This window comes from Staurois parvus, unplaced genomic scaffold, assembly GCF_062004578.1.
Source record: "Staurois parvus isolate SC_StPar_1 unplaced genomic scaffold, SC_StPar_1.0 ptg000051l, whole genome shotgun sequence".
Classification (NCBI taxonomy): domain Eukaryota; kingdom Metazoa; phylum Chordata; class Amphibia; order Anura; family Ranidae; genus Staurois; species Staurois parvus.
The window spans coordinates 3193875-3218432 of record NW_028317847.1 but is presented as its reverse complement, the minus strand read 5'-3'; the positions used below and the strand labels follow the sequence as shown (position 1 = coordinate 3218432).

At 40.5% G+C, this 24558-nt stretch overlaps 1 protein-coding gene across 1 annotated transcript in view; it reads left to right on the top strand.

Moving 5' to 3' along the window:
* ITGA8 (integrin subunit alpha 8) overlaps nt 1-24558 on the top strand; it is a 238366-nt gene that overhangs the window by 50372 nt on the left and 163436 nt on the right. The window contains exons 3-5 of the mRNA XM_089666320.1: nt 4309-4409; nt 16731-16854; nt 21145-21206. Coding sequence (XP_089522446.1) covers nt 4309-4409; nt 16731-16854; nt 21145-21206 — 287 coding nt within the window. The remainder of the gene's footprint in view (nt 1-4308; nt 4410-16730; nt 16855-21144; nt 21207-24558) is intronic.

The following is a 24558-nucleotide window of genomic DNA, read 5'->3' as shown; positions in this document are numbered from 1 at the left end:
CTGCAGAAAGGGCCATACAGGGGATTGGTTCCAGTAATTGCCCCCCCCCCCCCCGCTGCACCCATCACTCTTTCCATAAATTTCCCCTTACTGTCCAAGCCCCCTGTGTGCCCCCCACCCCCAGCTTCCCTCGTCTCTTTCCAGCAGCTGCAAGCACACAACAAGATCTTTCAGGATGGAAAGTGGGGGAAGGGTCCAGTAAATACGTTACATTTTCCAGCCCCTTCCTTTCCCGAATGAACACAATGACTGATCGTTAACAATCACTAATTGTGTACATTCATAACTGAAGCATAGTAAACTGTGTTTTGTTTTGGAAGGGGGACCCTGCCAGGTTGGCTGTATGAGGCCCTGTGGTTTCTAACAGCAGCCTTGGCTGCAGGCTATAGCCTGGTTTGTGTGGATGGGGGAATTTGTTCCCTTTCGTTAACCCAGCAAGCTGAATGGAAAAACCTAATCATGTATGGCCAGTTATAGACATACCATCAGATTTAGATGGACTTGCCAAGCTAAATCACAACTCCAGCTAACAGTTATAAGCAACTACAACTGTTTTTTTTCCCCTTTTGAGATAAAGATTTTAGAGAAATGAATAAAAGCTAATCATTGTAAGCACCTCTGTCAGTGGTTTGTCTTAACCCTCTAACTGGTACATCTGCAGGACAGCTTGGTCTGTCAAGGGAATATAAAAATATCAGACATACTAGTATGATCACAAGGTGAAAATAAACAAAAAAGAGCCAAAAACAAAGAAAACTAATGCAGCCATCACATCTAAGGACTAGTAATCTGTAGTATATTATATTTTTGCTTCTGGAGTTTGATATACTTTAAAGAGTAACTCCATTTTTGTTGGGGAAAAAAAAATTCCCCCTTGGGTGATCTATGTACATTACAGGGATTTTAACAAACATTATGGCAGATTTCTACGTTTTGTTATTCTGCGGAAATAGCTGTTTGTTTTTCTGTGTCGATGTTGAGAGTGAATCTGAATAGGAGTGATTTTATAATTGTCAACCAACTGCTGCACTTGTAGAGTTCTGATGAGGAAAGTGCAGGGCATGCATGCCTCTGGACGTGATCTCCCTTTGGGAGTATCTCACCAAAAATGACATTTTTGTTGCAGGGAATGCCCAAAATATGACTTGCATCTTAGTGTACTTCTGGGAAAATCAATGAGCCAATCACATAAGGAGCAAATGACATTTCTGGGGGGTGTTCTGTACACCATCTGTGTACAGAATGCCTCCAGGTAGCCATATCACATTGCATTTTACAGAAAATTACAGCATTACTGATTGAAAAGGAAAGGTAATTTTTAATAACATTCAATTATAATTTGACTTGTGTTGTAAATGTATATTTGTTTTTTTTGTTTGCTATTTTTCTCAATAAAGTGGAGTTATCCTTTAAGCCCATTGGAGCTTCACCCATGCACATCGGAGCATAGGTAAAGTTGATCCAGGGAATATCCGATTGCCTCTCGGGGAATCAGGAAGGAATTTTTTTCCCAGCAGGAGCAAATTGGATCATGCTTTGCTGGGTTTTTTTTGCCTTCCTCTGGATCAGCTGTGGGTATAGAATTATTTATTTCAGGTACTTATATAGCGCCGTCAGTTTACGCAGTGCTTTACATACAGTTGTGTTCAAAATAATAGCAGTGTGTTGAAAAAAGTGAATAAAGCTCAAAATCCTTCTAATAGCTTTTATTTCCATACACACAAATGCATTGGGAACACGACACATTCTATTCCAAATCAAAACATGAAGAAAAATATATCAAATTTGTGTTGTTCCTCTAAACAAATTGAAGAAAAGTGACTATTAGACGGTTCAAAAAAATAGCAGTGTTTGTATTCTTCTTTATAAACTCAAACATTCACTATATAAACTGAAAAATGTTTGAAGATTTTGCTTTCCTTTGAATCACTTAATGAATATTTGGTTGTAGTCGCACTGTTTCTGAGAACTGCTGTACATCTGTGTTGCATGGAGTCACCCAACTTCTGGCACCTGTGAACAGGCATTCCAGCCCAGGATGATTGGACTACATTCCACAGTTCTTCTCTATTTCTTGGTTTTGCCTCAGAAACTGCATTTTTGATGTCACCCCACAAGTTTTCTATTGGATTAAGATCCGGGGATTGGGCTGGCCACTCCATAACGTCAATCTTGTTGGTCTGGAACCAAGATGTTGCACGTTTACTGGTGTGTTTGGGGTCGTTGTCTTGTTGGAACACCCATTTCAAGGGCATTTCCTCTTCAGCATAAGGCAGCATGACCTCTTCAAGTATTCTGATGTATTCAAACTGATCCATGATCCCTGGTATGCGATAAATAGGCCCAACACCGTAGTATGAGAAACATCCCCATATCATGATGCCTGCACCACCATGCTTCACTGTCTTCACAGTGTACTGTGGCTTGAATTCAGTGTTTGGGGGTCGTCTGACAAACTGTCTCCGGCCACTAGACCCAAAAAGAACAATCTTACTTTCATCAGTCCACAAAATGTTGCGCCATTTCTCTTTAGGCCAGTCAATGTGCTCTTTTGCAAATTGTAACCTCTTCAGCACATATCTTTTTTTCAACAGTGGGACTTTGCGGGGGCTTCTTGCAGATAGCTTGGCTTCACATAGGCGTCTTCTAATTGTAACAGTACTCACAGGGAACTTTACACCTTCTTTCATCTTCCTGGAGCTGATTGTTGGCTGAGTCCTTGCCATTTTGGCTATTCTTCTATCCATTGGAATGGTAGTTTTTCGCTTTCTTCCACGTCTTTCAGTTTTTGGTTGCCATTTTAAAGCATTTGCGATCATTTTAGCTGAGCAGCCTATCATTTTCTGCACTTCTTTATATGTTTTCCCCTCTCCAATCAACTTTTTAATCTAGGTACGCTGTTCTTCTGAACAATGTCTGGAACGACCCATTTTCCTCAGAATTTCAGAGGGAAATGCACTGTAACCAGCATGTACAACATTTGCTGCCTTCCTTCCTTAAATAAGGGCAATAATTGCCACCTGTTTTTCAAAGAATGAATGACCTCACTAATAGAACTCCACACTGCTATTATTTTGAACATGCCCCTTTCAATGAGTGATTCAATTACACAGAATTAGCAGCGTGCATGTCATGACTGTTGGGTCTGTTGGATTTCTATTACTCTACTACACCTGCTAGTAAATTATTTGCCATGTAGAAATATCATTTCTACCAAAAACAGTGATTGATCAGGTTAGTGATGTCTGACTGCTATTATTTTGAACACAACTGTATATATTGTACATTCACATCAGTCCCTGCCCTCAAGGAGTGTACACTTTAAGGTCCCTAACTAACATTCATACATACAGACACTGAGTCCTTAACAACCGATGGCTTATCAGCTGTCAGTGGTTTCCCACTGTAAAAAAAAGAATTACGGTGGATTTTAGGGGGAACCTATAGCCAAACGTTACAAAAAATTATGTGGGGTCCCCTCCAAAATCCACACCAGACCCTTATCCAACCATGCGAGCGGGATGTGCAATCTACGATTCCTAACTTACATTCATACATACACATACTGGGGCCAATTTAGACAGGATCCAATTAACCTACCAGCATGTCTTTGGAGTGTGGGAGAAAACCCACACAGGCACAGGGAGAACATGCAAACTCCAGGCAGGTGGTGCTGTGGTTGGGATATGAACCAACAACCCTAGTACTGCCAGGCGGAAGTGCTAACCATTTAGCCACTGTGCTTATAACTTTTTTTTTTTTTTTTTATGGTTGAACTGGATGGACTTTTGTCTTTTTTCAGCCAGACTAACTATGTAACTATGTAGCATGAAATGAAGGTTTCACAGCCCAGAATGGCTGCAGTCTCACCTACGAACAGTGTGAGAGTCCTACTGAATACAGCTGCAGTGCAGTACAGAACAATCAAAGTAAGAAGAAATTCGTTGAACTCATTTGGCTCGGTGTCTTTTGGGTCACATTATCTATTTGCTGACTGGTTTTACCTGTCTAGAGCTGCTCGTTAAACCATTTAGAATGTGAAAGGAACCAAATTAGGTTACAAGACATTTGTATTGGCCAAGGTTGGTTTTGTACCGTCCTCAGCGGCCTTTTAGTGTTCAGACGTATGTCGTTGCTGGCCCTCTAGTATTTCGTTCTTTTTTAGGTTTTTTATGTCCCCGGTGTATTTTTATGTTGTGTTAGATGAGGGCTGTAACTCAGTGACCAGCTAACGAGCCCGGCAGCACGTTTTAGCGTGAAACAGAGAATCCCGACTGACTGGGCTCTAATGTTCTTCTTCCTGTACAGGCAACAGGCACAGCAGGCTGAATGGAACCAAACAGGCGCTCGAATTCAAGTCAAAACAATGGTTTGGGGCAATGGTCAGGTCTCATAAGGAAAAAGTTGTGGTAAGCATGAAATTTAATCTAAACCTTTATGTCTGATGTCAGAATATGTATACACAGCCTGTTCTTTTATAGCAATGGAAAGCAGACGCTGGGCTTGTGCTACCATATAAAAGTCATAGAGTCTGGTAAATATAAATTAATGAATGGTACATCTGCTGTTATTATTATAATAATGGCTATGTAATGGCTTTATCCTCTTAATCTTTTTAACGTTAGCCATTCTAAATAAACCATTTTTATTGCTGTTTTCCTCCTTCTAGGGAGCCCAGACAGAGTTAGTACCATTCGTGGACCAAAGTCTGCACGTGAATGTGAACTATGTTTCCACTATTAGGGCTCGTTCATGATAGCTTTGGTCTCTGAAGAGTAATCCGCATTCAGATCGCTCTTCAGATAGCATTGGACAGAGGAAATGTCCTAGTGCCTTCTCACCGCCTGCATTAACCCCTTGAACCCTGCACTAGTAAGCCACAACCGGTTGCAGGGAGCTTACAGAGTGGCCCTATTCACTTTAATTTGTTTCATTTGACAGGCGCTGTGCCCACTTGAAGGGCATATTTACACTTGTAGTTGGGGGCAGTAAAACCCCACAGTTGAGCTGTGTTTTTACCACCCCTTTAGCCAGGAAGGCAGTGGCTGGGGGTGTAAAGAATGCTTTGCATTCTGGCAGGAATTATAACTCCCATTGTGCTCGGTGGGCACTACTGCCTACTGAATGCGACCCACTCAAATCAATGGGGCCGTGCTGCAACCCCACAACCATGCACAACGTATAACTATAAATAACCCTAAAATGATTGATAATGTCCAGAAATACTTTTTTGACAATGAAAATTGTAGCGTCCCTGTACATTGGTGGGTCAGTGTAAAAGTGCTCCACTACACTAGAGATCAATGGATGAACGCCCCACTTATATTGATGGCTAGTGGAAGAAGGACACAGTGTAGTGCCCCACTTATATTGGTGTTTGCTAGTCCCAAGTCTTTGGTCCCACTGAGTGACGTTGGTTCTGGAACTACACATACTGACAGACAGAAGATTAATCCAATACTACTTACTGCCCAAGGAACCCCTAGCTACCTCTGAAGGAACATCCCACCAATGGAGTCTCCAAGAAATAAAAGAAATGGTTTAAAAGAGAGGTGTGTGCATCTATTTTTTGGTCATACATCTCTTCTGGGTCACAGACATTCACTTATTTTTGTTTTCCTGGGACCCAGAGTCAGTTTATAGCTGACCAAATTTTACTGTCAGTTGACATCACAGAGCTGCTCCAGGCTATGGAAGGATCCCGACCATATTGTCATGGTCCACCCAGCTGCCTGATTGACAGCTGTCTCTGGCTGTTCAGTGTGCGGGTGAGAGTTGAAGCGAAGTGCACCTGCTCACTCCACTGAGCTCTGAAGGGGCAGAGGGTGACTGATCTGATTGCTCAATTCTCAGGCTTAGAGCTGACGGGGGACAGCTGCAGCATCAGAGTGATGCTGCAGCATAGAGATAAGTAGAGATGTTTGTTTTTTTTAACCACTTCACCTCTCACACCTATTCACCCCCAATGGATCAAAGCAATTTTTACAATTCTGCTAAGGGTCTGTTTAATTGGTGATAACTTTGTCATTACTTAAGATAACAAGGTACTACGTATATTGTTTTTTAAGGACAGATAAGTCTCTTTTTTTTATAATATTATCTTGCAGAAATTATTTTTTAGCGCAATCCTTAGACAATTAAACGTAACAAAAATAAACAAACCACACTTTTTCTTTTTTTGATTAGTGTTAGTATAATAATAAATAAATTAATTTTAATTCTAGAAAATCATTACAAAGTTATTTCCAAATGAAATAAAGAGTTTTTTGTTTCAATATTGCGCTTTTTGTAAAATGTGAAACGTGTAAGCATATGGTAAATGTTTAAAACAGAAAAAATATCATCAGGAAAGTAAAAATTGAATGGATAAGGAGAACAAGGAGTTCATTAGGGCTGATTAGAGTAAACTAAGGGTTAATAAGCAGGTAAACTCAGGAACATTTTATTTATTTAAAAAAAAAAAAACCTTTAACAGTTTCTTTACTGACATCATCTGCAGAGTTTATCCTTTGGTATGAAGACGAATGAACAGAAAAGATATAAATGTAACACTATGTTACATTGTATCTTTGTGTAATCTGAGCAGTTTGCTGGTAAACATTGTAGTCTGTTTCAGACAGCTGCAGCTTCTCAGACCTTTTCTGTTTATACAGCAATGCGGCTTTGATTAATCAGATATAGAGAAAACAGGTAACGCACACACCTAGTGCATTATCCAAGGTTTATTGTGAGGAGTGAAAGAATAATAAGAACATACTCACAGACGAAGCATGTATCTAAAAAGCATAGAAAAATGAGTGGGGATGGTGTGGGAGTGTGCTTTATGCCTGTGGGGAAAATAGTTTTTCCCCACAGGCATAAAGCACACTCCCACACCATCCCACTCAGGCATCAACAGCAAGGCTCCTACTTTTCATTCATCACACATCTGCATCAGAGGTTGGTCATCAGCTCTGAGGAAAGGGATTCGTCCCCGAAACGCGTCAGTGATTTGACCGCACTAACAGTGAGAACACCTTGCCTGCCGTTGTGGCCATTGTCATTTTTCTATGCTTTTTAGATACATGCTTCGTCTGTGAGTATGTTTTTATTATTCTTTCACTTCTCACAATAAACCTTGGATAATGCACTAGGTGTGTGCGCCACCTGTTTTCTCTCTATCTAGTGGCTGATTTCCCCGTCTGAGGAGGGCTGCACCCCTGAAGCATTTCCTTTGGTTGTCGCTGTCCTGGTACCCTTGGCTTCCCTTTTGGCTGTGCATATCCTGAGGCGCTGGAGAGTACATTTGATTATTCAGAGCCTAATTGCTGTCTACTGGGAGTAGGGAGCAGGGAAAAAGGACTGGATGTGCTACACACGCCCTGTGTACAATGATAACTTTTTTTGTGGCGTATGTAGCACTCTTAAATTCTGGAAATAGTTAAAAACCCCAAATACCTTCTCCTTTAATTCTGAAGTCTTTACCAAGAACTGAAACATCAGCTTTGGGTGGACTGGCCCTTTAAGAGTCTTTAATTTCAGTATGTATTTGTGTAAGAGACTATATACTCTTAAATTCCTTTGTCTTTTAAATGCACTTCTGGGCGCAGTGCCTTCATCCCATACCACAATCATATTGCTACTAGACCCTTCTGACCAATAACATCCACAGGGGACCAATTAGAGTGATCCTTGTCTTATGTTGTGGCATCTAGACATTTAAAAATATGTCTGCAGCTATTTGAGCTCCTTCCTAAATCTCTTTCCAAAAGACCCAGCTCGTTACATTCAGCTGTAAGATGTCACAGTGTACATTGTAAAATACGTCAATAAAAAGTAATTTGTTAAAACTTCCTTCCCCTGCTAGACAAATCCTGTTTTTGACAGCAAACCCACTTGTCCTCAAAGTTTTTCTTTGAGAAAGTGGATAAAGTATTTATAAGGAAGAGACTGAAATATACATTTTATTTTATCCAATTTCTTCATGAGTTTATAATCATTGTTAGACTGTTATTTGTTAGGTATAGATTTTTGTGGAGCTCTCATTTGCAAAAAACGCATGTTTTTTTCAATAAAAAAAATGTTAAGGCTGGCCATACGGGTTTGACCTCATATTATATGGTTTTTGGTAAATCTAAACCAAAATTCTCAAGAAAATTGTATAATGTATGGCCAGCCTAATGCAGGCCATAGATGGGTCGAAAAGCAGCCGATTTTCCTTTAAAAAAATGAAAAATCGGTCGTTCAAGCGGCCGACGTTACCAGCAACGGTAAAAAAAAATCGTCCGATTTTCATCCCGTCTACAGCCAGCAAAAAGTGTCCCTGCAGAGAGCTCCGCTATTTCTTTGACAGTTCCTTGACATTTATAGCGGTTGCAACAATGTATTTGTATCCATTTAGGATACAGATGTTTTTATTCGGAAACAAATAGATACATTGTTGCAACCGCTATAAATGTCAAGGAACTGTCAAAGAAATAGCGGAGCTCTCTGCAGGGACATTTTTTGCCGGACTGGAATTCCTCTTCTTCTTCATCCTCTTCTTCTTCTTCCTCTTCTTCTTCTTCATCCTCTTCTTCTTCATCATCCTCTTCTTCATCTTCTTCATCCTCTTCTTCCTCTTCTTCATCCTCTTCTTCTTCTTCTTCATCCTCTTCTTCTTCTTCTGCTTCTTCTACTTCTTCTTCTTCATCCTCTTCTTCTTCTTCATCCTCTTCTTCTTCATCTTCTTCTTCTTCATCATCCTCTTCTTCATCCTCTTCTTCTTCTTCTTCCTCTTCTTCCTCTTCTTCTTCATCCTCTTCTTCATCTTCTTCATCTTCTTCTTCAGCTTCTTCATCCTCTTCTTCAGCTTCTTCATCCTCTTCTTCATCTTCCTCTTCTTCTTCATCCTCTTCTTCTTCTTCTGCTTCATCCTCTTCTTCTTCATCCTCTTCTTCTTCTTCATCTTCTTCTTCTTCATCCTCTTCTTCATCCTCATCCTCTTCTTCATCCTCTTCTTTTTCTGCTTCCTCTTCTTCTTCCTTTTCTTCATCCTCTTCTTCATCCTCTTCTTCTTCATCCTCTTCTTCTTCCTCTTCTTCTTCCTCTTCTTCATCCCCTTCTTCATCCTCTTCTTCTTCATCCTCTTCTTCTTCCTATTCTTCTTCTTCCTCCTCTTCTTCTTCTTCCTCTTCTTCATCCTCTTCTTCTTCATCATCCTCTTCTTCCTCTTCTTCTTCCTCTTCTTCCTCTTCTTCTTACTCTTCTTCATCCTCTTCTTCTTCTTCATCCTCTTCTTCTTTTTTCTTCATCTTTTTGTCTTCCTCTTGCAGGTCACGGCTCATGCGCAGATTTTTTTATCGGTAAAAAGATTGGACGATTTGCCCATCATTGCCGTGAAAATCGGCTGATCGGCAAAATCGGCCGATTGTTTTCCAACTTTACCGATAAAAAAAATCTGCCAAAATACCGAAAAACAATTAGCCCACTAACGATCCGAAAATCGGCCGATTTTATTTTCGGCCGAAAAATCGGCCAATTTTCGACCCATCTATGGCCTGCATAAGTATCTAGGCAAACCTATGAAAGTAGGTCAGGGGAAATCTAAGGCTGGCCATACACTATGCAATTTTCTTGAGATTTTTGGTTTAGATTTACCAAAAACCATATAATAGGAGTTCAAACCTAACAACACTTTCAGTTATATCCAATTAGTCAGGCTCTTGCACTACATAATTGAAGGTAAATCTAAAGGAAATTGGGCAGAAATTGGACAGAAAATTGTATAGTGTATGGCCAGCCTAAGTATCTAGGCAAACCTATGAAAGTAGATCAGGGGAAATCTAAGGCTGGCCATACACTACGCAATTTTCTGTCCAATTTCCTTTAGATTTACCTTCAACTATGTAGTGCAAGATCCTGTCTAATTGGATACAATTGATAGTGTTGTTAGGTTTGACCTCCTATTATATGGTTTTTGGTAAATCTAAACCAAAAATCTCAAGAAAATTGTATAATGTGTGACCATCCTTCATTTTAGAGATCTTCCTTTTCCAGGGACAGCTGTCTAAAAAGAAAAGTGTTCTGTAGCTGGCCATACACTATACAATTTTCTTACAAATTTCTGTCCAATTTCTGCCCAATTTCCTTTAGATTTACTATCAGCTGTGTAGTACAAGAGCCTGCCTAATTGGATACAACTGAAAGTGTTGTTTAGGTTTGACCTCATATTATGTGGTTTTTGGTAAATCTAAAGCAAAAATCTCAAGAAAATTGTATATTGTATGGCCAGATTTACTTTCTTCTAATTTCCTTCAGGACAGCAAATGAGGGGAAATTTCCCCAATGGTACACAGACTGGGAAAAATAAACTAGCAGGCGTATTAACCATGCCCTGCTCTATCCAAAACTAGTTGTATTCCATCTCCGGTCAAACTAATAATTAATTTATTTTAGACAAGATCTTGCTTTATTTCTTGATGACTCTACTGGCAAGATTTCCTGACAGTAGGTACTGCCTCTCCTAGAAAGTCATAATTTGGTAGGAGCAGTGACTACCCTTAGGCTGGCCATACATTATACAATTTGCTTGAGATTTTTGGTTTAGATTTACCAAAAACCATATAATAGGAGGTCAAACCTAACACTTTCAATTGTATCCAGTTAGGCAGGCCCATGCACTGCATAGTTGAAGGTAAATCTAAAGGAAATCGGGCAGAAATTGGACAGAAAATTGTATAGTGTATGGCCAGCCTTAGTTACTACCACCATTAAGGCCTCATGCACACAGGACGTTAAAGAAAAAATTCTCCTAGAAGCCTTCCTCCTGGCAGCAGCATTTTTACAGAAAAAAATGCTCGATGCTTGTAAAAGTAGCTAACACTTTTACAAGCATTTAGGCGTCCTGACTATGCAGATTAATAGCGGTGGCCATTTTTATTCCAAACCAAGGTTTTATTACAGGGGCCATCTTTGATTTGACCCGAGGCTTGGTTAATCTACGTGGCGGCCATTTTTAAAGTCACATTGAGGTATGGGTATTGTGACAGCCATTTTTTATCACATTAGGAGATTGGTGATTGATTGATGTCCCGCCCCTCTTTGGATGGCTCTATAAAACAGCGGAGATGATTGAGCACAACTTCCCTGCCCCAGACGACGTCATTTATGATGAAATGCGTTGGGAGGAAATTATGTTCTTGACGTCATCACGCTGTTTTTGCATATCAGGAAGTTCTATTGGTTCCCAGGACTAGAAGTTTTTGTATTTGTTACAAAGCACTTTTTGTGAGTGGAATTCAATATTTTTGATAAACTTGTCCATATGGTTTTATGCAATGTCTGCTTTCCTATCTCTTCCTTTATGGACCGATTGTTTATATACACCAGAGAAACATATAGGATGGTGAAAGTCTGAAGGGATCTTCCTGAAAATACTGTTTGTCTAGCATCTTTCCCTACTTGAGAGCAATGATGAAACATATCTCCAAGCCATATTATCCATGCGTTCATGACTCTTATTAGGTTAAGGATCCGTATGTTCTGGTAAGAGTCCTACTAATACGTGGTGGTGGTGCACTTGTTTTATCGGAGACATATGGGGGTTTATTTACTAAAGCTGGAGAGTCCAAAATCAGACTCCCTTCTGCATAGAAACCAATCAGCTTCTAACTTCAGCTTGTTCAATGAAGCTTTGGCAATGAAACCTGGAAGCTGATTGGTTTCTATGCAGAAGTGAGTCTGATTTTGGACTCTTCAGCTTTAGTAAATAAACCCCATGGTGTTTAACTTCACATACACTATGACTTTGGGACTTTTCTCTACGTCTTTTCTGATTTGGACTGGATTGGGATCTTATGTTGATAATGTTTTCTATACACTTATCTTTTACTTTTGTCTATATGTACACATTTGCAATTAGTGATGGTTTAGCACCGCAATTTATTATATTGTACACAATTTATCTGATTGTTTTGCCACCGGCTTAATTTTTCGATTTACTTTTCCTGCGATTTTTTTGTTACTCTTTATTAGTAAAACAAAAATGGCTGATGCCCCTAAAAGTGGCTGCAAAAACATCCTGAGTGCATGAGGCCTAAAAAAGAATCAAGAGTCTGACTTAATTTGGCCTGCTAGTGGCCATTTGAGCTGGGACATCTCACCAGTTGAATCTCAGAAAAATAGAAGAAGACAGAATTTTATAAATCTTAACAACAACATAAAAGTAAAATATTAGGCGACATTGCCCCTTTAAAGTGGGCCTTATGAAAATATTCAAACTCCAAAGAGAATCAATTAATTGGGGGGGCTTCTCTATGCAATCTTTCCATACTTCTAGTATATATGATGCAATGGAATAGCAGACATTCATCTTTGGGGAAGAGGGGGACACCATCAAAACAGGTCAGCATCTATGATTTGTCGCTTGCCAACATCAGAGCCGACCTGGGGCATGCATTAGCTGTTCTGGTTGGAGTTTATATAATGAGCCTTTTATATATGGAAGTTTGTGAGTGTAATTGTTTTTTTCTTCCTATAAAATGAAGTGTGTTTTGGATAATGCACTAGGCTGGTGCACCCTTTCTGTCTTTTGTGTATGCAGTGTCTTGGATTACCCCTGTCTGAGGAGAGCTTCAAGACTTAGGAGCATGAAAGGTTTATACCTCATGTCCCTCATATGTGTGCTGTAGAGTTTTTCTGTTTTGATCCATACCTTTGTACCTGGGGCTGGAGGAATAGTCTGCAGGAGCATTGTATTTACAATAACCAATCACGCTTTGCAGGTTCCAATGCAAAAAAATCATTAATGCACATTTTTTCTTTTTTCGAAATTTATAATTTTGTTTACGAAAAATGGAATATGCCTTTACCAATGGGCACAAACCTTTGGGACCACTTTCGTGGGATTGCGGCCACCTCCCACCCCTCCCCTCTCAATTGGGTTTGTTTAAAGTTGTAAAGGGTGGGTTTGTCCCGTGTGGGGAAATTTGGTGTTGGCCCCTTTAAATTTTGTTAAGCAGAATTCCAGGGATCCAATCGGGTGTCACGGAAGTTTGTGGAGGACAGGATATAAGGGGCACCTGCAGGGACGGACTGACAACTCATGGGCTCCCCGGGCAATAGGGGATCATGGGGCCCCTGTGTCCTTGCCCACACTCAGAGCACACCCAAAAAAGCCTATAAAAGGTACCAGGGGCATTTCATGGGGGCCCCCTACTGACCCCGGGCCCTCTGCAGTGCCAAAATGCTCGAATGGTCAGTCCGCCCCTGGGCACCTGGATCGTTTGGGATCAGTAGCCAGCCTGCAAGCAGAAGAGCTCCCCTCCTCCCCCTTTCGTCGCGTGCACTTCGTATGGTGCTGTCACCCTGGAGTCAGGGGGGGACGTTTCCAGTGTTAGATGTTGTGATGGCTCGAGTTCCAATAACTGAGCCAGAAGAGGGTGATTTATTATATTTTGCATGTTGAATCTCATCAACGGTTATGGTAGTATGTACATGGTTTATTTGTGTAACACCAATAAAGTGCCGCGGCCATTTCTCACCACGATCTGCCTAATGGTTTCTTTTCTTTCATTGGTCGTATTTGGGGAATGTTCTGGTTGGGGGGGGGGGTGCGGTCTGCAATCCCACATGAACTGTTAAGGACATTTGAAGAAGGTTGATGGCTCTATTAGGGCTGATCAAGCACAGGACTAATCAGTGGCATGCATTGGTGTAATCTCTGTCCATTTTGGTCATCAGACTCAGAAACCCAGATGCAGTTGGGTTCTTTTTAGTTGCTTGGACTTGTATTTGAGTTGCAGGAGGAATGGAGAGTGGCGGTTAGTAGGTTCTCTCATCAGCCGTGCACGTTGATGTCATCTTTGCAAATTCGGATTGTAGGAGAGGTGCCATCTCTTCAGAAGTTTCCGCTTGTGATATTTTGGTGATTTTTGTGTTGCTAGAAAACAGAGCTGTTTATTATCTAAAGCTCAGAAGGGTGAATGGAATCTGACAGCTGTGGCAAATAGTTTGAGTTTTGGATATTTTCAAACTGTTGTGTTTTTAGATACATTTTATCACGTTGCTGTGTAAACCTTGCTGATGGAAATGATCTAACAGCGACTCATTGTGCCATGACAAGAAAAGACACCTAGGTTGCTCTTGACTTCTGCTAAAACACAATATTGGATTGACTCTAATGCAGGCCATAGATGGGGAGAAAACCGGCCGATTTTTCTTTAAAAAAACGAAAAATCGGTTGTTCAAGCGGCCGACGTTACCAGGAACGGTAAAAAAAATCGGCCGATTTTCATCCTGTCTACAGCCGGCAAAAAGTGTCCCTGCAGAGAGCTCCGCTATTTCTTTGACAGTTCCTTGACATTTATAGCGGTTGCAACAAAGTATCTATTTGTATCCATTTCGGATACAGATGTTTTTATTCAGAAACAAATAGATACATTGTTGCAACCGCTATAAATGTCAAGGAACTGTCAAAGAAATAGCGGAGCTCTCTGCAGGGACACTTTTTGCCGTACTGGAATTCTTCTTCATCTTCTTCTTCCTCTTCTTCTTCCTCTTCTTCTTCTTCATCCTCTTCTTCCTCTTCTTCATCCTCTTCTTCATCCTCTTCTTCATCCTCTTCATGCTCTTCTTCATCTTCCTCTTCTTATTCATCTTCTTCTTCTTCATCTTCTTCTTCCTCTTCTTCATCCTCTTCTTCATCCTCTTCATCCTCTTCTTCATCCTCTTCTTCTTCTTCTTCCTCTTCTTCTTCATCTTCTTCATCCTCTTCTTCTTCATCATCCTCTTCTTCTTCTTCTTCTTCATCCTCTTCTTCTTTTTCTTCTTCTTTTTGTCTTCCTCTTGCAGGTCACTGCTCATGCGCAGATTTTTTATCGGTAAAAAGATCGGCCGATTTGCCCATAATTGCCGCGAAAATCGGCCGATCGGCAAAATCGGCCGATCTTTTTCCAACTTTACCGATAAAAATAATATGCCAAAATACCAAAAAATGGCCGAACAATTAACCCACTAACGACCCGAAAATCGGCCGATTTTATTTTCGGCCTAAGGCTGGTCATACATTATACAATTTTCTTGAGAATTATGCTTTAGATTTACCATAAACTATATAATATAAGGTCAAACCCAAACAACACTTTCAATTGTATCCAATCAGGAAGGCCCTTGCAGTACATAGTTGAAAGTAAATGTAAAAGAAATTGGCCAGCCTAAGTGGTTAGCATTTCTGCCTGGCAGCACTAGGGTCATCAGTTTGAATCCAAACCACCTCACTACCTGATTGGAGTTTGCATGTTCTCCCTGAGTTTACTCCAGGTACTCTGGTTTCCTCCCACACTCTAGTGACATGCTAATAGGTTAATTGGCTCCTGTCTAAATTGGCTCTAGTATATGCGAGTTAGGGACTTTGAGGGCAGGGACAGATGTGAATGTAAAATAAAGTGCTACATAAATTGTCAGCGCTATATAAGTACCTGTAATAATAATAATAATGATGATGATGATGAAACCTTTGGATAGAGTAATTGAAGTTTTCTTTTTATATCTGGGGGATTTCCCTTCACTTCCTGTCCCATAGTCACAACAGGAAATGAGAGAAAATCACTGCAAAGTGAGGAAGATCCCTTGTAGTCACCGGGGTTACCACTGCCTCTATTTCTATTCTGGTGATCACTCAAAATTTGGGATATTCTTTTACTTCGACTGCTCGTGATAATGATCACCAGGACAAACAGAGAGGGTAAATCTCCCTACCAGGGACACAGACTGCTAAAACGTTTTGCCTTCATTTAAAGTGGAATAAAACTCCATAAATGCATACCTCCATCTTCCAGTGATGGTAATATCCCTCACCAGCCACTGCCATCTGCTATGTCCGGGTGCCGGGTTTTTTGCTTCCTAATTGGCTGGTGGGTATGACGTCATCCTGCACATGTACTCGGGAGTCAGTCATTCCAGCACAGCCAGAGTGTGCCAGAATGCATGTTGAGCAAAATGTGTATTTAATAGATGACTGCAGGTAGGCAGTATATAAAACAAAAATAATAGGGAGAGCCGTTCCCTACTAGGAGTTCCCTAGTAACTGTACACAGCATATATTGTTACGAAGGACTGGTGGTATGTTTTTAGGGCTTACACTAGGTTCACACCTGATTCAGCGTTTTGCAGAAACGCACTACAGTCCATTTAACATGATTTCCTATGGGACACGTTCACATCTCCGTATTTTCACCCAGTGCATTTTTTGGAAAGGGTCAGGGACTTTTTTAAATGCAAAAGTTGCATTTTGGGTTCTATAGACTTCCATGGAGATGCTGCAGAAAGCATGTAGTACGTTTTTGCTGCGTTTTTTATGCGTTTTAATCTGCCTAGCAGCAAGAAAAAAAACCCTGCAAAATGTATCAAAAACGCATTTGCAAAAAAGCACAACGCAGCGCAAAAAGCACTACAGAAACGGATCAAATGCAAACTGCATAGGTGTGGACCTAGACTTAAGGTATTTCTAAGTGATTTTGTCTTGTGTATTATATTTGGATGCTTCTTTACTATATCTGTGTTATATACATATTGATTGTGTTTTGTAATACTAAATATTTCCATTATTTTGAATATATTTTTGGTGCATACATTTACTATGATATGTATTTATATATTTATATGAACCCTGGTCTGCAGACACTGTGGTGCTGGTTTCAGTGTTGTCCTGTACATGGAATGGATTTAGAAAGCTTACAGTCTCCATATAACGTCTGTCTTCCTGTGTCTAGGCCTGCGCACCTTTATACCACTGGAGAAGTGTAAAAGAAATCAGTGAACGGGACCCGGTGGGGACCTGCTACATTGCCATTCAGAATTTCAGCTCATACGCAGAATATTCTCCTTGTCGCAACCGTAAGTCCAGCAAATGAACATCTTACTGTTAAGGTGTATGTAAACCCTAACCATTCACTTCTGTTATTTGTTCCTTTGTGGTCTGTTAACCCTTTCATGATGGAGCAGGGGCGGACTGACCATTCGAGCACTCCGACACTGCCCGAGGGCCCGGGGTCAGTAGGGGGCCCCATGAAATGCCCTGGTACCTTTTTTATAGGCTTTTTTGAGTGTGGGCAAGGACACAGGGGCCCTATGATCCCCTATTGCCCGGGGGCCCCATGAGATGTCAGTCCTCCCCTGTGATGGAGTGTAAAACAAATCCTAACACCGGAGCTTAGTTTTGCAATTTTGACATGCGTTAGTAACACTGTATATATTGTAGCAACTACTTAGTGGGTGAGATTCACTAAAACTGGAGAACCCAGAATTTGGTGCAGCTGTGTATGGTAGGCAATCAGCTTCTAACTTCAGCTTGCCCAATTAAAACCTAGAAGCTGATTGGTTTCTGTACACAACTGCATCAGATTTTGCACTCCAGTTTTAGTAAATAACCCCCAGTGCAGCCAGGTAAATTAACCACTTGCCCTCCAGAGGATTTCACCCCCCCCCTCCCCTCCTGATTAGACCATTTTTTGTGATGCGGCGCTGCGTTCATTTAATGGACAATTGCACGGTCATGCAACGCTGCACCCATATTAAATTTATATTATTATTATTATACAGGATTAATATAGTGCCAACAGTTTGCTCAGCACTTTACAAAATAAAGGGAGACAATACAGCAACATTACAGTTCAATACAAGAGGGTTAGGAGGGCCCTGCTCCTTGGAGCTTACAATCTAAGAGGGAGGGGCTGATTGTACAAAAGGTAATAACTGTGGGGGATGGACAGGTAGAAGGAATAGAAGATTCCATTATTAGCTGAAGGCAGGATAGGCTTCCCTGAAGAGATAGGTTTTCAGAGATCACCTAAAAGTGGGAAGAATAGGTGACAGTCTGATAGATTGGGGTAGAGAGTTCCAGAGAATGGGGGATGCTCTGGAGAAGTCCTGGAGACAAGCATGGAAATGTCCTATTTTTTCGTGTATGTCCTTTTTTTCCCACAAATAGAGCTTTCTTTCGGGGGTATTTGATCGCATCTGCGGTTTTTATTTTTTCTGCTATAAACAAAATACAGTTTTGAAAAAAAAAAAATATTTTTGACTTTTTGCTATAAAACATGTCCAGTAAAAAAAATTAAAAACATGTCCAGTAAAAAAATTTTTAAAAATCAAATTTCTTCATAAATTTAGGTCAAAATGTTTTCTGCTACATGTCTTTGCTAAAACAAATCCCAATACCTGTAAATGAATTGGTTTATGTGAAAGTTAAACTTTCACTCTGTTTTAACTATTGGGAAATGTAGTGCAGGACATTACTTCACCTGCACCAGAAAATTATTAAAAAGTCCACTTGGCTGGGGAAAACTTTTTTTTTTTATTCACACAAAGTGCTCAGGGTCCCCTCTCTGTCTCCATCCCTCTACTTCTGATTTTGCTGCCTGGTACTGGAGGACCTAGAGAGAAGCACCTTGAAGCAGCCCAAGGCAGTTGCCTACTTTGCCTTGTATATGTGTCCCTGTATGCAGTCTGATTGGGGAAAATCAACATCTTGGACTCTCTTGTTGGCTCATAAACCATTCAAAGTCAGGAAGATGCCTCACTGCTCCTCGTCAGCCTCCTGCCTATGGCCACCCTAAGGGAAATATCAGCTGCTTCTAGAAGATCATGCTATAACAGTATCATCCTGGGTCTAAAAATGCCTAAAATCCAAGGAATTTGTTTATATTTCAGAGGGAATTTCCTGTAGGAATTCCAGTGAGATCTAATGATTATTTACAAAGGATTACTTACTAGAACACAAAGTCACTGCTCCAAGGATGCAGCTTATATTGGCTTCTTCTCCAATAGATGTTACATCTTGGCATTGAAAAAAAAAAAAAAAAGATTAAAATTTTAACTATCCTTAGCTACACGTTGCTCTATTGCAAAATTCTCCGTTGAAAAAATGAACCATATTTTTGCTTATAGAATCATAAGTGCGTTCAGAAGCTCTGCAGCACAAGATGGTAGATTTACTAGAAACAGAATTAAAGTGTGACTTCAGCCAAAATTGTTTCTTTAGTTTTCAGTAGAGAAGCGTTAAAGAGGTTACAAACCCTTATATATACCCAGTGAAGTGACTGGCTTCAGGTGATACACAAAAATTAAACAAATCCGCCTACATAAGTTGTGCCTGTTTATCTATAGCCTTCCGCCCCCCACATCTATTCAAAGTGCAGAATTTACACAGGATCTCTCAGCTCTGAAAAGCAGGGGGTGGGGAGCTGAAGATACATTATTGAGGAGAGCTCTGAGAGCTGATTGGAGGGAAGAGACCCCCCCCCCCCTCACACAGCACACATGAACACAGCTGAGGCTCTCAATCACAGACTGTGCCCTCCCCATCACAATTTTTCTCTTGGTGTCAGGAAAACTCATCAGAAGTGACTCATGCTGATAGCAGAGGAATGGGGCAGTGGACAGAAATGATACTTAGTACTCTGGATTGAGACAAGTACATTCTATAACGGGATATGCTTTGTTTAGATTTCATGTCTGAAGTTTACAACCACTTTAAAACCTCTATTTCTGTTACTGTGTGTGTCTATAATGGGTATATTTACCCTCACTTCCTGTCCTGTTGACTATTGTCACCCGGGCACAAGTATTTATTTATTTATTACAGGTGTTTATATAGTGACATCAGTTTACACATCGCTTTACATACACTCACTGGGCACTTTATTAGGTACATCTGTTTAATTGCTTGGTAACACAAATTGCTAATCAGCCAATCACATGGCAGAAACTCAATGCATTTAGGCATCTAGACTTAGTAAAGATGACTTGCTGAAGTTCAAACCGAGCATCAGAATGGGGAAGAAAGAGGATTTAAGTGACTTTGAATGTGGCATGGTTGATGGTGCCAGACGGGCTGGTCTGAGTATTTAAAAAACTGCTGATATACTGGGATTTTCATACACAACCATCTCTAAGGTTTACAGAGATTGGTCTGAAAATGAGAAAATATCCAGTGAGCAGCAGCTGTGTGGATGAAAATGCCTTGTTGATGTCAGAGATCAGAGGAGAATGGACAGTATTTGGTGTAAACAACATGAAAGCATGGATGCATCCCGCCTTGTATCAGTGGTTCAGGCTGGTGGTGTAATGGTGTGGGGGATATTTTCTTGGCACTAGCAAAGTGTACTTAATAAAGTGGCCGGAGAGTGTGTATATATATATATACTTTTTTTTTTTTATAACAACAGACCCTGCCCTCAAGGAGTGTACAACCGAAGGTCCCTAACTCACATTCGTACATATACATACTAGGGCCAATTTAGATAGGAGCCAATTAACCTACCAGCATGTCTTTGGAGTGTGGGAGGAAACCAAAGCACCCGGAGGAAACCAAGGCAGGCACAGGGAGAACATGCAAACTCCAGGCAGGTAGTGCCGGTTTTAGAGGTGAAATTTACGGCTGAGTGGAGATTTATACTTGTCACCAGAAGTAAAGGTAGTGGAGACATCTATTCCAATGACGACTGTCAGAAGCAAGCTTTCCCATCACATTGAGGACATTTTCTCTCACTTCCTGCTGTGTCTCTGAGACAGGAAATGAGAGGAAATCCACAGGGGACAAAAAAGGTAATCAAAAACATATTTCCCCCACTCTATCCAAAACTAGAATAAAAGGTCAGGAGGAAAGCTGTACTGGGAACATGTATAGAGGCCGCCACCGTGGACCTCTCCCTCTTAAAGTGCTATTTTCTTGGCTTTCATGCTGATCCAGTGGCTTCAGTATTTTCACTTTAAGCAAGTATGCAGGAATCTGGTTCATTCTGACTCCAGGTTAGTGACTAAGAAAGGAATTGAAGCCAGAGGAAGCCAGGCAACTAGAATTTCCACAGAGACAAGAAGAGATGAGAAACATTCAGGCCCTCTGCTTTGCGTCAACATTCCTGGACAGTGTCATCCATGTTGCTGCTGCGGTAACCGATACCATTGAGGTTTGCTACTATATAGTATGTGATTTAGATATACCTATTATAGTGACCCCCAAAAGGGACACAGACTCAGGAAAAACCTGACAGGGACTCTAACCCTTCCAAACACAAAAAACTTGACTTTTGACTTTAGGACCAAATTGCTGTGTTAAAGTTTGTGCTGTATGGACAGATATACATGTTTTTGTAGTGGGAACTCAAATAGTCTCTTTTCTTTTAGGTAATGCTGACCCTGCGGGACAAGGTTACTGCCAAGCAGGATTCAGTCTGGATTTTTACAAGGTAATAATGTCACCAATATGTATAATTTCCAGCAGGGTCATATACACCAATCAGCCATAACATTATGACCACCCACCATAACCTGTGACAGCATGGACTCCACTGGACCTCTGAGGGTTTGCTGTGGTATCTGGCACCAAGCTGTCAGTAGCAGATCCATTACGTCCTGTAAGTTGTGAGGTGGAGCCTCCATGGATCAGGCTTGTTTTTCCAGCACATCCCACATATTGGATTGAGATCTGGAGAATTTGGAGGCCAATCAACACCTCGATCTCGTTGTTGTGTCACTCACCCCATTCTTGAATTCATCAGACCAGGCCACCTTCTTCCATCGCTCTTCTGATGTTCACATGCCCATTGTAGGTGCTTTTTGCTATGGACATGATCAGCATGGACACCTTGTCTGATATGCGGCTACACACCCCCATACACAACAACTGTGATGCACTGTGTGTTCTGAAACCTTTCTATCAGAACCAGCATTCATTTTTTCAGCAATGTTGAGCTCTTCTATTGAATCTGACTACACAGACCAGTCTTCTCTCTGCACATACATCAATGAGCTTTGGCCGCCCATGAGCCTGTCACTGCTTCACCAGTTTTCCTTCCTTGGACCACTTTTGGTTGGTCCCAACCATTGCAGACCAGGATTATCCCACAAAAGGTGCAGTTTTGGAGTTGCTCAGTTCCAGTCATCCAGCCATTACAATTTGGCCCTTGTCAAAATCCCTCAAATACTTACATTTGCCCTTTTTTCTGCTTTTTAACACATCAGTTTCAGGAACAACATGTTTCTTTGCTGCCTGATATATTCTATCCACTTTCTAGTGCATTGTAAGTAGATAATCAATGTTATTCACTTTACCTGACAGTGGTCATAGTGTTATTTCTAAATAAAAACCAACAATTTCACACGCTCCACTATTACAAATACACTTAAATCATATATACGTGCTCCAATAACATCTAGTTCAGTCCTCTTATAAATTTCAAACAAAATGTCCATATTCAATTCTTTAAAATTCAATTGTGAAAATTGTAGCCTCCTGAACTATGGCAGGGACGATATCCTAAGTATAACTAGCTGGTGTCAGTATGGAACCATAGAGCGGCGTGACGTCAGAGCCCCTCCCCTACATGTTACGCCATTGGTCATATGGCTTCATCAGTGGAAAAATCTCCCCCTGATTATACTTAGTATATCATCCCTGCCATAGTTCAAGAGGCTACAATTTTCTCACAAGGCATTTTCTGTGCATTGATTATGCGAGTGTATTACTTTTTCTCAATAAATGTTTTTAAAGGATAAAGCACTATTATTTGATTAATCTTTTAACATATCCACCATGGGAGGAGAGCCAACAGAGGAGTGGAAGGGGATCCCATCCAGCAGGACACCATTCCATCCACATTTGGTCCACTTAAAGGGACACAGGCTTTTTATGACCTCACTTAGCGGTTTGGTCATATGTTTGAGGTGAGAGCACAACCGGTGGGGGTGCATGAATTTTAAAGTGAATCTTAACACAGGAGTTGTATTAAGAAGCACTTTATTCATTCAGAGTGAACACAAGAATTTTAAAGAATTGTGTATGGACTTTTTGTTTGGAATTTATAAGAGGACTGAACTAGATGTCATTTGAGCACATATATATTAAAGTGTATTTGTAATAGTGGAGCATGGCACGTTTTGGTATTTATTTATTTATTTAGCACATTTGTATGGGTATGTGTTAAGTGTTGGCAATCCACATAGTGGTAAATATATAGGTTTTTGGGAAGAGGCATATTATTTTTTTATTTATTCGGTTTTGGCACTAAATAAGCGTTCCAGCAGCTCAGAAATTTCTGATTATAAAATTTTTTTATTTCTGCTAGGTATATACAGTGTATATACAGTGTGTGTGTATGTATATGTGTGTGTGTGTGTGTATATATATATATATATATATATATATATATATATTGGACAAACCAAAAGTTCTTACATTTTATGTGCTTGGTGTACTGAAGTAAATAGAACTTTAACCTGTACAATACCCATGTTTATCCTAGACAAAATTTTTACAAAGGCACTGGTAAATTGAAAATGTCACTATTGTCACTAGAAGAGAATAAGTGGGGTTATCTTGCAATGGATAAAGTGTAGAGCAATTAGAAGACCTGTCAGGTTTTTATTGCTATCTGTGTCCCCATCTGGTAGATTCACTCTCTCTATTTTTCCTGTTTATGAGAGTGAACGTGAAAATCCCAAATTGTGGGCTATCACCAGAACAAGAGTAGAGGGGAAATCTTCGAATGGGAACTCTAGTTCTGGCAACCCTGGTGACAACCAGGGGTATTCCCTCTCTTTGGATTGATTTCCACTCATTTCCTGTTTTGGCTAACCCCCCATTTCTCTATCCAAAATGAACACATTTTTTGCTTACTTTAATACAGTGGATGTCCTTATTTACACAACATACACACACAGGGCATTGTATAGTTAAAGCTGAAGTCTCATTTAAAATAAAAAAGATTCCAAGGAGTGCAGCTCTGTAATCATTATAGTTCCGTGTATTTTTAATTGTAAAAAGTGTAAGAACCTGATTTTGACCTGGTAACAGCCCCTTGCAGTTCCCGTACAGCAGAGCTAGAGTGTTATAGGAAGAAGCAGAACAAGCAGCCTATCAGCTGATGATGAAAGGAGAAGCAGCGCACTCCTATCAGCACGATAGAATGAGTGTGCTGCTTCTCCTTTCATTGCCCAGTTTATATTGGGGGTGGGTCCAGGGTGACCTAGGATCAGAGGAAGTGGGTTGAATGATGCTGGCCATCAGGACTGAGGACATCTAGTGGCAGAAACAAAACAATGCAGGGAAATCTTTGAATTGCAGAATAATAGTGCTGCAAAAGTTGTCTTTGTGATTTTTATGAGTTTTTTTTGCTGAAATTCTGCTTTAAATAAAACTAAAATAATAAAAATAAAACAGCCTTTTCTTTACAATTGCTGTTTTCTGCATATTTTCAGTACTGCCAATATATGTGTGACTTTTGACCCACCAGTGCTACATTATACGGACTATAAACCTGATGTATGTCGGATAGGAAAAATGGAGGCCATCAACCTTTTTTAGCACTCTGTTGGAAATCCCCAAAGGCAGATTTGCCTGGAAAAATAATTATACTTGACAACTAATCTGTGTAGTGCTTCTGGTAAAATGCCTTCTAGAGTAGAGAGGCAGAATTAGAGTCATGGTTCTGGGTGTTTCAATGAGCAGTGTCCTCATATCACAGTAGAAGCTTTGTGTTGTTCCAGGGCCACAGACATCTGACACATGCAGAATTAGTAAGACAATGTAGTAAGCTGTGA